The following is a 12,251-nucleotide window of genomic DNA, read 5'->3' as shown; positions in this document are numbered from 1 at the left end:
AGGACAAAAGCTGGTGGCCAACAGTGATCCCCTCAAAATCAAAAGGGAACAGCAGGATAAAAAATTGCATTGTGTTTTAGTGATTGTTTTCTGCTTAGTTCTGGAATTATGGAATGCAGCTGGAGTTCAGCTTTGTTAGATCCACTGGAATCTGTGGTATCACCTCAGGGGCTCCAGTGTGCTCATCTCCCAGAGATCCACAGCAAGGGGAGGGTTCTCTGAGCTGTGTCCCAGCTCATTTGCAGCCCTTTCCTCACCAGTCCCATGGCTGGTGGCCCTGCCAAGGACACTCTGGTTTTCACTGACACAGAACAGCTTTTTGGTGCCAGGGAGGATTCCCTAAACCCTGGTCTGTGCTGCCCAGAGCAGCTGTGGCTGCCCCATCCTGGGAATGTTCCAGGCCAGGCTGGACAGGGTTTGGAGCCCCCTGGGACAGTGGGAGGTGTCCCTGCCCATGGCAGGGGTGGCACTGGGTGGGCTTTAAGGTCCCTTCCATCCCAAGCCAGCCTGATGTGCAAACTCACACCCCACACTTTTTGGCTGCATTACTTTTCAGGTCAGAGGAAGTGAGGCAAGTCAGGGGGCTCGTTACCACTTCCTGCTGGGCCAGTTCTGCTTCCTTCTCTTCAATCTTTTTCTGGAGCTGCTGCAGTCGGTTCTCCCTCTTCTTCTGCCTCTCCTGGTGGTCCCTGCGTTTCCTCAGGCCCTCCTGGATGTGTCCCCTCAGGGTTGCCTGCTCTGCCAGCAGCTCCTCCTGCTGCCTCCTGGCACTGCTCAGACCCTGCACAACAAACACCCCCAGGTGACAGGGGAGCTGCCAAGAGGAGGGGACAGAGCTGACCAGCCCTGCTCACCCCGAGGGTTCCCTGCTGTTCCCACACCTGCTGAGTGCAGTAACACAGCAGGAACCACCAGATAACCCAGTGCTGCTTGGTTGGCTGGTTTTAAAGTATCTTCTTCCTAACACACAACTAACCCCCTGCCCAGAAGGCACAAACCAGCCCAGGAGCTCTGCAGGGCTCTGATGTGTGCCCAGAGAAAGGGGGTGGGCTGTCACGACAGCACTCACTGTGTGACAGCAGACACAGGTTTCACTAGGCCTGACCTGTTCCACCAGCTGGAGCTGCTGCCTGGAGTCACTGAGCTCTCCTTTCACTGCCTCCAGTTCTTCCTTTTTCCCTAGAAAAGTGTTTGGTGACAAGAGATTTCCAGTCAGCAGTTTGAAATACCTGCACACATGAACCCTCTCTTTACTTCAGTGAAAAACAGAAACAGTTTCTAACATTCCCATCTTTTGGACATGCCCAACACTTTGTGCCTGTGGATATCTGAGTGTGTTGGGTATTTAATATCAGACACTTCAGTTAAAGTGTGCCTTTTAACACAATTCTCTTAAAATGTATTACAGCTGAAACACATAAATTGATCTTTACCTTGAAGGTCCTCCTGGACAGCAACAATCTCTCCATTCAGTGCTTTCTTCTGTTGGCTCAGCAGCTCCACCTCCTGCTGCAGGTTCTTAACACTCAGTTCCATCTTTTCCACACTGGACAGTGCAGTTCTGGTGCTGTCCTCAGCAGCTGTTAATTCTCTGTATAATGTGAACAGACACTCTTGGTTTGTTGGAAATCCTTGGTGAGAACTTTGAAAACATCAGTAAAACCTTCTCAGCCCCAGGGGACAGCACCCAGCAGTCAGAGCAAGGCAAGTGTCCTGTTCCAAGACTCATTTTAGTTTCTGTACCATTTCCCATGGCATTGCCAGGATGTAACAAATGCTGTTGGATTCATCAGCTCCACTGCTGACTGTTCTCTCTAAGCCTGCTGGAGCCAGGCTTAAAATAAAACCTCCACAGGACAGAAAAAGCTGCATGTTCTGTGTAATTGGCACCTCCAAGTTACAGCTGTATTTTTAATTACAACAAACAGACACTCCAAGCACTTCCCACCCCTTCTGATCTTTGCAGAGAGAAAATGTTCCCCCACCTTCTGGTTTGTGACAACTTCTTCTCCAAACTCCAGGAGTCTTCTTGCAGCTTTTCCTTCTCTTTAGCCAAGGCCTCGATGTCACTCTGCAGAGCTCTCACTTGGGACACCAGATGTTCCTTCTCCTCCTGGTCCTTCCTGAGCAGCTGTTCCTGCCACTGCACTTCCCCCTGCTGACTCTGGAATAACCTCTGAATGTTCTCCAGTTTTAACTTCTCCTGCAGAGAACATGATTTGGGACAACATAAGGCAGAGGCAGAACAAGTGTTGACTCCCTGCAGCAGTTCCAAGCCTTGCCAGTTAGGGGGGTTCATGATGAAGGTTGTGATGGAAATGAGCACAAGGAATGGCACACAGGGGTGCAAATCTTTGTTCCACCACAATTCAGCCACCATTTCTTGCCCATCCATTGGAGCAGCACATTCCTTCAGTGCAGGGATCTGGAGAGAATGAGCTCTCTGAGGGCTGGGAGTGCTCAGTAAGAGCAGGGGACTGTTATAGTTTGGACACAGGGGGATCTTGAGAGAATGAGCTCTCTGAGGGCTGGGAGTGCTCAGTAAGAGCAGGGGACACAGGGGGATCTTGAGAGAATGAGCTCTCTGAGGGCTGGGAGTGCTCAGTAAGAGAAGGGGACACAGAATCCAGACAAAAAGACTCTGGAAGTTCATGCTAAGAAAACTGTGTCCATCACTCACCAGCCACAGAAGAGCCCTCTGTCCCTCTGCCTCCTCTCCCTCCCAAGCACCAAAAAAAATCCCATTACTTTAAAGGGCCTAAGCAGACTTAAGGCTTTTCTGTGAGAAGCTGGAATCAGATTAGGAACTGATTGATTTAAAAGCATCAGGGCTCTGCTACCCAGAGCTTAACAGAACCACAGAGCTTCCCCCAGTGCCTGCACCAGCTTCAGAAGCAACACCCACCTCTAGAATTGCAACCTGAGTCTTGTCCAGCTCGTTGACCTTCTGGTCATGCTGCAGCTTCAAACCTTGAAGCTCATTCCTCTCCATCTCCAGCATTTCCAGAACATGTGTCAGTTCTAGAAAGGTGAAATAAGTAAGAAAATAATGGATTAGTGTGGGAAGACTGTGGTGATGCACAACCAAGAGCTCTGTATGTTTCCTTCCAGTCAAAACACCATTGAGTAAATCCAGGCACTGACCCATCTTATGCTTGGTGATCTGCCCAAGTATTCCCTGAAGATTTTCCTCCTCCTTTCTGATATCCTTGTTCAGCAAGGAAAGTTGTGCTCTTCTCTCACTCAGCTGGGCATCCAGTTCTTCCCTCTCACCATTAAGCTCTTCCAGAAGCACTTTTATTTCCTGTTGAAATTTCAGTGTTACAAGGAATGTCATTGTCTGCAATTTTAAATGAAACTTTCCTTTAAATAGGAGTCCTAGATATTTATAAATTATTTAATTAAGTCTGTGATCAATATTCTGGTTGGTTCAATTCCATTCTATTGTTTAACAAACAAAAAATACAGAATATTTAGCTTGAAGTCTTGCTTGTGGATTTTTTAAGAGTAGCAATTCTGCAGAGATTTTGATCTACAAGTCTGACCATAACACTGCCCTTCCTTCAAGTGAGTAACAGGCCTTAAAACAAAGTCAGACAGGAAGGCCCCATAAAAAGACCAAACCACAAAATATAATTAACCTTATACTGTGTTTTTATTTCAGCAAGGAAGTGCAGTGGGAATGGGGGTGGGACAGGCAGCTGGGTGGCAGCTCTGTGGTGTTTCACACACACTGATCACACTGCTTGGCTTCAGAGACTCACATTTCATGTCACTCAGCTCTGCAGGGACCAATCCTGCAAGAATTTCTGGCACCAGGGAGTTACAGGTGTGCACCTGGGCCAAGCTTTTAGTCACACACCCACAAACCTGAATGTTCAGTGGCTCTGGGGAGGTGGCAGAAAGCAAAACCAACTTTGTGGGAACTCCAGGGAGTGTTTTTGGTACCCCAAAGCTTTTGCTGCAGAGCACTGAGGTGTCCTGTGGAAAACCCACCCTGATGTGGCGCAGCTTCTCCTGGGCCTCCAGCTCCCCATCCCGGAGGGCTCCTCTGAGGTCCCCTTCCCTCAGGGAGATGCAGCCCTGCAGGGCATGGAGCTCTCCTGTCCTCTGGCCAACCTGCTGCTCCAGGAACAGCAGCTCCTGCTGCTGGGCACAGATCTGCAGGGCACAACAGGAGAACCCTCTGAAGGATTTTGGGTTTGGAGCTACACACACAAAGGACAAGTGTGTCAGCAGGACTGGGATCATAATTATGAGATAAAAAAGGTCAAATCAAATCACCACCATCAAAAGAAATTCTTCAGACAAGGCAGTTCAGAACTTAAGACTCTTCTCAGCCTTCAGTTACATCAAACCCAACAGAACTGATAGCCCAGGGTTAGTAGCCAGGCTTTACCTGATCTTTCAGTGTTTCCAGCTCAGTTTTCTTGCCCTGAACGAGGCTTTCTGCTTCTCTAATGATCTGGAGGTGATGGTCCTCGTTACCTTCTGCCAGTCTAATATCTCCTTGAAGCTTCTGGAGACTGGAAGGGAGGATAGAACATGAGCCAGAAGAGCAGAGAATTTCCTAGGCAGTGACTTCTTGGAGGAGGAAATCTTTATTAAATCTAACACAGTTTATGGTAAATTAAACCCACCTTTCAGAGAGCATTTCTATCTTCTGGTTTAGTGACTGGAACTCAGAGTCTCTTTCAGCCACCATTTTGTTGATTTCCTTCAAAATACCTTCCTGCTCCTTCTTGTGCTGTTCCAAATCCTTTGTATCTGTCTGTAACAACCTAAAAAAGGATTTATACCTTTCTGTACCAACATTTCCACAGCTCTCCCTCTCCAAAAGCCCTACTTTGACCGTGGACAGCATCTAGTCCTTGTCCTCATCCCCATGTGCTGCAACCCCCAAGCTCAGTGTACCTGAGCTGCTGGGCAGCTTTCACCACTTTGGTGGCCATGTCCTGAGCCCTCTGCTCCAGCTCCTTGGCCTCTGCCTCAGTGCAGGACAGCTGCTCCTTGGCACGATTGTACTTCTGCAGAGTCTCTTTAGCCTGCAGCAAAAATGGAAGATTGAGACAATACATTCCATCCTGTGCTCTCCACATCCATGACCTGCACTCAGCTGTCTAAAGGTGATCTCCTTCTGACTTGAATACTCCACCTGAGCCTCCTCCCTCTCTCTGCCATGAAGCAGAACCTTTTCTCCTCTCTTGTCCAGAGCAGAAAAGCTTCCTCCTCAAGTAAACTAAAACAATTGCTTTTAGCACAGTTTAACCCATGACTTACTTTGATAGAGAAACATTTTAGGAAGCTGCAGGTTATCCATGTGAAAATAAACTGCTTAAACAACCAAAAATCCTCTTCTTAAAGCCACCAGTGCAACACTGCAGTGCCTCTGCCCTCAGCTGGGCTTTGCTCACCTTGCCCCTGGTGCTGTGCAGCTCCACCTGAGCCTCTGAGAGGAGCCTGTCTGCCTCCCTGAGCTCAGCCCTGCGCTTCAGGAGGGTCTTCTCCACACAGCCCAGCTCCTCTGCAGCATCTTCCTGCTGCCTCAGAGACCTTTCCAACTGCAGCTCTGCCGCCAGGCTGTCACTGCACCCGTCAATGAAGTCCCTACAGGGTCAGGAAGGAACAACATGGAATTAAAATACAGAAGTTCTAGAATTACAAACGAGTCCAAACTGACATTTTAAGTGGCAAAGTCTCATTATTTCAGTGCTGGCTGGCAGTGCCCCCCATGCAGTGCCCCCACCTGTGCCTGCCCTGTCTCTGTGCCGCCCGTCGCAGCTCTGCCACTTCACACTCCAGCTCTTCTCTTTCACACTCAAGTTCTTCCACATTCTGCTGCAGCTTTGCCACCTCTCTCCTGTATTTGTGCTCAGCTGCCTCTGAGCACCTCTCTGTGTTTCTCTGAGACTTCAAAGAGCACAGGGTGTCCTCCAGCCTGCAGACCTCACTCTCCTGCACGCAGGAAACACAACAGGAAATGGACACGTGTTGTAGTCCAGGAGCAGCTACAGAGAGCAGAGACTCCCAGCACTGAGGGCAGAGCATCCAGCAGGAAGCTCTCCCAGCACAGCCCCAGCTCCCCTGTGCTCTTACCAGGTCCTGGTGCTCAGGCACGTTGCAGTGCAGCACTCCAAGGGGAACGAGGGGCACTGGGCAGTGTGGGGGCAGAGGGCCAGGAACCACCTGTGCTCCCCCAGGGGGTGGGCCATGGATGATGGAGCCAGGGGCAACTGCAGCTGCAGGAGGGGGGCCATAGAGCCCCGTGCCCTGAGGGGCAGGGGCACCCCCTGGGAGGGCAGTGTAAATAACTGTGCCAGGTGGGGGCACACAGGGAGGCTCCTCTGGAACAGGAGCTCCTGCGTTTCCTTCACCATCTGCCTTTGCTCTTCTGTCTTTACCTAAAAAAAGAAAATCCCAGCACAAGTTATTTTAAATCATTTTTTCAGCAGTCTTCAAATACACATTGTGAATTCTATGCAATGTACACAGATGCAGCAAATGTTGCTTGAACTGGACACTGATTCAACAGCAAAAAGCATTTCTGTTCACTCAAAGCATTCACTCTGAGCAAGCCCATCCTCAGGGTGCTCCTGAACACCCCGAGACTCTGACAGGGACTCACCTCTACCAGAACTTCCTTTGTACAGCCTGTTTCTCACTGGGGAATAAACCCAACACCCTCCTTGGCTGGGCAAGTCTTCCCTCCCACACAGCCTGTCCTGGGCAGCCCCTTTCCTGGATGGGGATGTGCCAGAGCACCCCAAACACACTCCAGAGTCTTTTGTGCTCTGGGAAGCAGGAGTTGAAGCCTAAAGAAAAAAAAATACAGTGTGTGTTAATTTAGAAATGACAAACCATGTAAAATAAAGTATTTGATGATTTTTCAGAACAGGCTACACACACTCTGCTGCCTCCCTTTTCAAAGAATGATGTTGCTTTAAGAAAGGACCATTAAATAGTTTTTAACAATATTTCTTTTCCATTCAGACAAATGCTCTTTTCCAGTAAATGTTGGTCTGCAACATCCCCTTTTAACCTTCACCTAAATGAATTTGCAGCACTGCACTTTGAATGGCTGTCTCCAAATGTTGTGTACACTGGATTGCCATTACACACAGTAATGGGCTTTATCAGGGAACATTTGTGTGTGTTTGGTTTCACTGATTCTCTCACATGGCAGCCAATTCTTGTTCTTGAGTTCCTCCCAAATACAGAAAGTTTATAATGCACTTTTCCACATCAAATGGCTTTCCTTGAGGAAAGGAATCCATAAGTGGGTTATTTCTGACCTGAGATGGTGGCAGGTAATACCAGTATCCTCTTCTCCTCCAGGGATCTGCCCCACTGGGGATACAATCACTGTGCTGGGAGAGCTCATTCCTGAGGGCTGCAATCTCACCCTGTAAGTTGTCAACTTCATCTTTGTTAACTGTAAATTAATCACAGTTTTAGAGGCATCAACAGCAAATAATTAAATAAACAGCACACTCAGCTTTTCCCTTGTTATTACCCCATTAATCTGAAACAATTAAACAATTTAATTGCTGGGGGAAACAAACCAAATGTTCTATACAGTGACAGAGATGTCCACTGGCCCTGGGGGGTATGGCATGTTAAGACTAGAAATACAAAGTCACACAGGGGTAACTGCTGCTCATTTTCCTTCCCCTGACATGTCAGAGCAGTATAAATGAATTCACAGCACAGACTGTTAATTAAATAGCTGTAAAAAGTGCTGTTAATACACCCTAATGAAAATTAACACATCCTGTTCAAAGCTGTACATGGAGAAACTCTCAACAGTTTATTCTCCAGACTCTCAGCTCAGAGAGAAATTTGGAATAGCAGCCCTCTGTATCCCTGCAAGAAGTGGAGAGCAAAGGGAATTACCTGTCCCAATATTATCCAACAACCATCTTAAATGGTCAACTTCTGCTTTCTGTTGCTCCACAACTTCATTTAGTTTATCTATTTCAAACTTCTGAGTGCTTGATGCAACAGCCTTCTCTCCAGCTTTCTCCAGTTCATGCTGAAACTATTTGAAACAGAAGTTTAAATCACAGCAGAGCACTTCAGTTTAAATCAGATTGTGTTAAAATTTTTGAACATGTCCATCCATCCCCACAAACACTCTCATGCAGCAAAACACAGTGATGGAACAAAACTGTTCATCCCATTCCCTCATGTCATTGAGGCTCAGCCACAGCCACGTGGAGAAGGGTAAGTGAGCAGGTGATGCTTTTCCTTGAAAATTCAGTTACTCTGGACAGTGAGGTTTTCATTTTGTTCTGGGCAGGTGCCAGGGGAGGGAATTGTGACTTGGGAAAGCTTGAGAAAAAAGGGCAGGGCAAGAACCTCTGCACATGCCACTTTGAGAAACTCCCTGCTATGTGTTTGACCCCAGAACACACAGCAAGCCCCACTGCAGCCTACCTGCTCTTCCTTCTCTTTGAGGAGCTGCTGTAACAGTTCTATTTCTGCCTCTGCTCTGGCCAGGTCCTGGGCAGCTCGAGCTGCCTCAGCACAGAACTCTTCAGCCTCCTCCATCTCCTGCAATGCAGATTGTCAGTGGAGCTTGAGTTTGCAGGAACACTCCCCAAGCTTGCACATGTCCCTGGGAAAAGCTGACCAAAAGAAGCACCAGCACCTGCCTGCTCTGGCACTGCAGAGACTGCAAAGTTCATGTAAAACAGTGTCTCTGCTGTAACTTGACAGCATCTGCACACAGGAGGTGTCAGCATGTAGGCAAAACTGCTTTCTAGTTTTACAAACTGTTTCCAATTTGTGCAAGCACAAACTTCCTTCCTTTTCTATCTTACAAAGTATTATTTAGTGCTTGACTTTTGGGTAACAGAGTTTTATTTCCTTTGCCTTTCTGCCCTTCCATCACACAGCAGGAACCCCTGTCCATATCCAAACCTGCTCCTTCATCCCCTGCACTCCAAACTCTGCCCTAAGCAAATAGGGTATTATTTAGTGCTTGACTTTCAGTTAGCAGAGTTTTATTTCCTGTGCCTTTCTGCCCTTCCATCACACAGCAGGAACCCCTGTCCATTCCCCAAATCTCCTCATTCATCCCCTGTACTCCAAACTCTGCCCTAAGCAAGTGCAGCAGCACAGCACAAAGCTCTGAACCTGATATAACAGACACCAGGGCTGTTCCCATTAACAAGTTAAGGTAATTATGATGAATGAACCAGGCTGATTCACCTCAGCTCTCTCCTGGTTGATCCTGAGCACAGTCCCCCGAAGGGCCTGGAGCTGGTTTTTAGCAGCAGAGAGCTCTGTGGCTGCCAACTTATCTGAGGTGACAATGGCTCTCTGCAGCTCCTTCAGCTCTTTATCCAGACTCACAACCTGCAGCTGGGCCCTGGCATCTTCTATTTGTTTCTGAAACCAGGAAAACAGTGTGTTTTAAATGTTTGAAGTAAAAAGCAGCATGGAAGAAAGGCTCTCTTGGAATGACATTTTCCCCACACACATATCCCATCTTGCAACAGAGGAAAACCCTAAAGCAAGAACAAAGAATAAGGCAAAAGGAAAAGAAAGATGTTCTATTTAACCTTTGTATTCCTGCCTGTATTTATCTTGGAAAGCCAAATAATTCACAAGTTTCTGAACCTTCTTTCCTGAGCAAAGGGCATGGACCTGCCCTGACCATCCTTACCCTCTTCTCTAAATCCTCCAGCTGAGCCAGAACAGCCTCTTTCTCCTCATCTGCCTCCTGGAGCTGCTGGTCAGCAAGGCCCTGAATCTCTTCCATGCTCTTTATCTTCTCATGTAAACGCTGAATTTCATTCTCTAACTGATGGACCTTGTTCTTATTCTGCCTGTTTTCAGCTTTAACCTGTAAATGAAACAAGTTAGAGTGATTAGCCAGAAATATTTTAATTTTTTTTCTGATTTAATTAAATAAATTCTTGGGAAAGGCATTTCCAGCATGAGGATAAATAACCACTTTGCCTCTGCAACTACAACATTTTCAGAGTGCCCAAGTCATGTATAGTGACCTTTCAAAAAGGTTAACTGCTGTAATTTTCTACCAATAATTAAATTCTTTGTGGCCTCTAAGATATCACTAAATTCTAATTCAGAAAATAATCAGTGAAAAAATCAGAAATTAATTAAAACTAAAATCAGACTCCACTGTTAGACAAGAGACAAACTGTAGCAAAGCTCCATCTGTAGTGAAACTTCATCCTTCAGCTGCAAGTTACATTTTTCAGACCAACTACTCCAACTTTTGCAGTTTGGTACATGCCTTTCTGTATTTCTCCTGTAACTCCTCCAGTTTTTCCTGCTGGGACACCATTTCCTCCTGCAATTGTCTCTGTCCAGCCTGTGCTTTCTCTTTTTCCCTCTCAGCATCAGCCAGGATGTCATTAAATTCCCTCTGCAGACTGGCAAGGCTTTTCCCTACAACATCAGCTGAACTTGGACATCTGAAAGAGAAACAATCCAGGTTCCAGGACAGAAAATACTCATTTGAAATTGAGATACCCAACACTGACATAATGACTTTATTTTACTCACTTAATCTCCCCAGCTCCTGCTTGGAGCTTTTGCCTGAGTTCATTTATACAAGCCAAGACTTCCTCAGGATGAATTAAGTTCCCAACTGCATGGTTCAGCTGGTTCTGAAGATCTTTAAGCTGCTCTTTCAGGAGATTGTTGTCTCCCTAAAAAAAAAGACAAAAAAATCCACACAAATGTAAGTGAACAAACCCACAAATGATAAAAGGTAAATTTTTTAATACAACAAATACTTCCCACCTGCAGTTGTTTGAACTGACAAAGGAGCTTGTGGTTTTGTTGTTCCTTCTCTTCTGCCAGCTGTGCCTTGGTCTGAGCATTCTCCAACACCTGCCTTTCCTTTTCAAGTTCAGCCTGCAGGGCTGACAGTTCCATCTACAAACACAGAAAACCCTCAGATTAATGTCCCCACTCCCAACCCCAACCTGGCACTAAACACACAACAGATGCACTTCTTAAAACAGTGACAGGATGGCAACACCTCCTAAAAACAAACCCAACAGAACAACCCCAACCAAACCATCCAAGTTATAAACCCCAGCAAGGTGGGGCCACCTTCCATGTGGGGCACACCTAAACCAACACTTGGATTTATGGCACAGAGGGAAGTTTGGGGCTCCCTCATCCCAGGGTAGGTGACACCTCTGGCAGCACCAGAGCTCTGTTCTCACCTGGCTCAGTTGTTTCAGCCTCTCAAACTCCTCCTTTTGCTGCTTGGCTTCAGCATCTCTCTCTCTCAGCTGGGCCTCCAGTTCAGCCTCATAGGCACTGACCTTCCCCTGGGCATCCCGAAGGGACTCAGTCACCTCCTGCTGCTCTTGGAGTGCACTCTCCAGCATTGCAATTTCCTGGAATTCCATATTCATTTCAGAGGGATGTGCACAGGAGAGCCAGGATTCCTCCAGACTACAGTGCCTCTCTTCCCCATTAACTCATTAACAGTTAAACTGGCAGCTGGGGGGCTTCACATGCAATGGTGCTGCTCAAAAACCTCCACTCAGGTTAGAAAGGTGAAGCTTGGAGTGACAAACGATGTGTCCCTGGAATTCAGGCTCACATAAACCTCCTCAGGATGCTGAGAGCTCCCTCAGTCCCTGGCTGACAGGGCAGAGCCAACCTGGGGACACCCACACCCTTGGCCAGTGCCCAGTTCCCCTCAGCACCACCTGCAAATCCATCTGTAGTGATGCCCCAAAGGTAAAACCTGCATTTCTGAGGCATCTTCCAGAAACTGCAAGTCTCTTGCAAGTGGTTTTAAAGGGCAGGTTCTATTTTCAAGGTGTGTAGGCACATTTAATTCATGCTATTGTATCAAACATTGCTTTGTCCAAGGAACTGTTTCCCCAGTCTGGTCATTAACTTTGTTTTTCCAAGTTTAGTCTTAGATATCAGAATTTGGGAAGAAAGATATCAAGCCTTACTTTTCTCATATTTTCTGCATCCATGGCAACCACTTCCAGGTTGTTTTTATCCTCCTCTAGATCTGCCAATCTTTTTAGCAAAGATTCTTTATCCTTCTGCAACTTCTTGCACTGCTCATTGGCCTGTTTTGCCTGACACTTCACACTCTGCAGGTATTCCTGCAATCCAACGATAATACTTTCCAAGTCCCTTTTCAGGGCTTCATTTGTTGCTATTTGACCTGGGGAAATGCAAACCAAGTGTGAGATAGTTAAGCAGCCACGTTTATTTACAAAACAAACAAAACCACCTTT

General features: G+C 47.0%; 1 protein-coding gene across 4 annotated transcripts in view; it reads right to left on the bottom strand.

The window, feature by feature from the left end:
• Positions 1–12,251, bottom strand: part of CNTRL (centriolin) — a 29,434-nt gene that overhangs the window by 3,920 nt on the left and 13,263 nt on the right. For 3 of the 4 annotated variants that reach the window (XM_071574392.1, XM_071574393.1, XM_071574395.1), the window contains 24 exons: positions 11,958–12,178; positions 11,208–11,384; positions 10,777–10,911; positions 10,537–10,682; positions 10,265–10,445; positions 9,671–9,850; positions 9,214–9,393; positions 8,437–8,553; positions 7,894–8,038; positions 7,293–7,432; positions 6,626–6,812; positions 6,097–6,401; positions 5,747–5,955; positions 5,415–5,607; positions 4,915–5,045; positions 4,641–4,781; positions 4,400–4,526; positions 3,997–4,161; positions 3,145–3,304; positions 2,906–3,021; positions 1,986–2,203; positions 1,434–1,591; positions 1,106–1,179; positions 593–781 (listed from right to left, as the gene is read on the bottom strand). In XM_071574392.1, coding sequence (XP_071430493.1) covers positions 593–781; positions 1,106–1,179; positions 1,434–1,591; positions 1,986–2,203; positions 2,906–3,021; positions 3,145–3,304; positions 3,997–4,161; positions 4,400–4,526; positions 4,641–4,781; positions 4,915–5,045; positions 5,415–5,607; positions 5,747–5,955; positions 6,097–6,401; positions 6,626–6,812; positions 7,293–7,432; positions 7,894–8,038; positions 8,437–8,553; positions 9,214–9,393; positions 9,671–9,850; positions 10,265–10,445; positions 10,537–10,682; positions 10,777–10,911; positions 11,208–11,384; positions 11,958–12,178 — 3,995 coding nt within the window. The remainder of the gene's footprint in view (positions 1–592; positions 782–1,105; positions 1,180–1,433; positions 1,592–1,985; positions 2,204–2,905; positions 3,022–3,144; positions 3,305–3,996; positions 4,162–4,399; positions 4,527–4,640; positions 4,782–4,914; positions 5,046–5,414; positions 5,608–5,746; positions 5,956–6,096; positions 6,402–6,625; positions 6,813–7,292; positions 7,433–7,893; positions 8,039–8,436; positions 8,554–9,213; positions 9,394–9,670; positions 9,851–10,264; positions 10,446–10,536; positions 10,683–10,776; positions 10,912–11,207; positions 11,385–11,957; positions 12,179–12,251) is intronic. The other variant, XM_071574394.1, reaches the window with a different exon arrangement.

This window comes from Pithys albifrons, chromosome 20, assembly GCF_047495875.1.
Source record: "Pithys albifrons albifrons isolate INPA30051 chromosome 20, PitAlb_v1, whole genome shotgun sequence".
Classification (NCBI taxonomy): Eukaryota; Metazoa; Chordata; class Aves; order Passeriformes; family Thamnophilidae; genus Pithys; species Pithys albifrons.
This window is presented reverse-complemented; position numbering and strand designations above follow the sequence as displayed.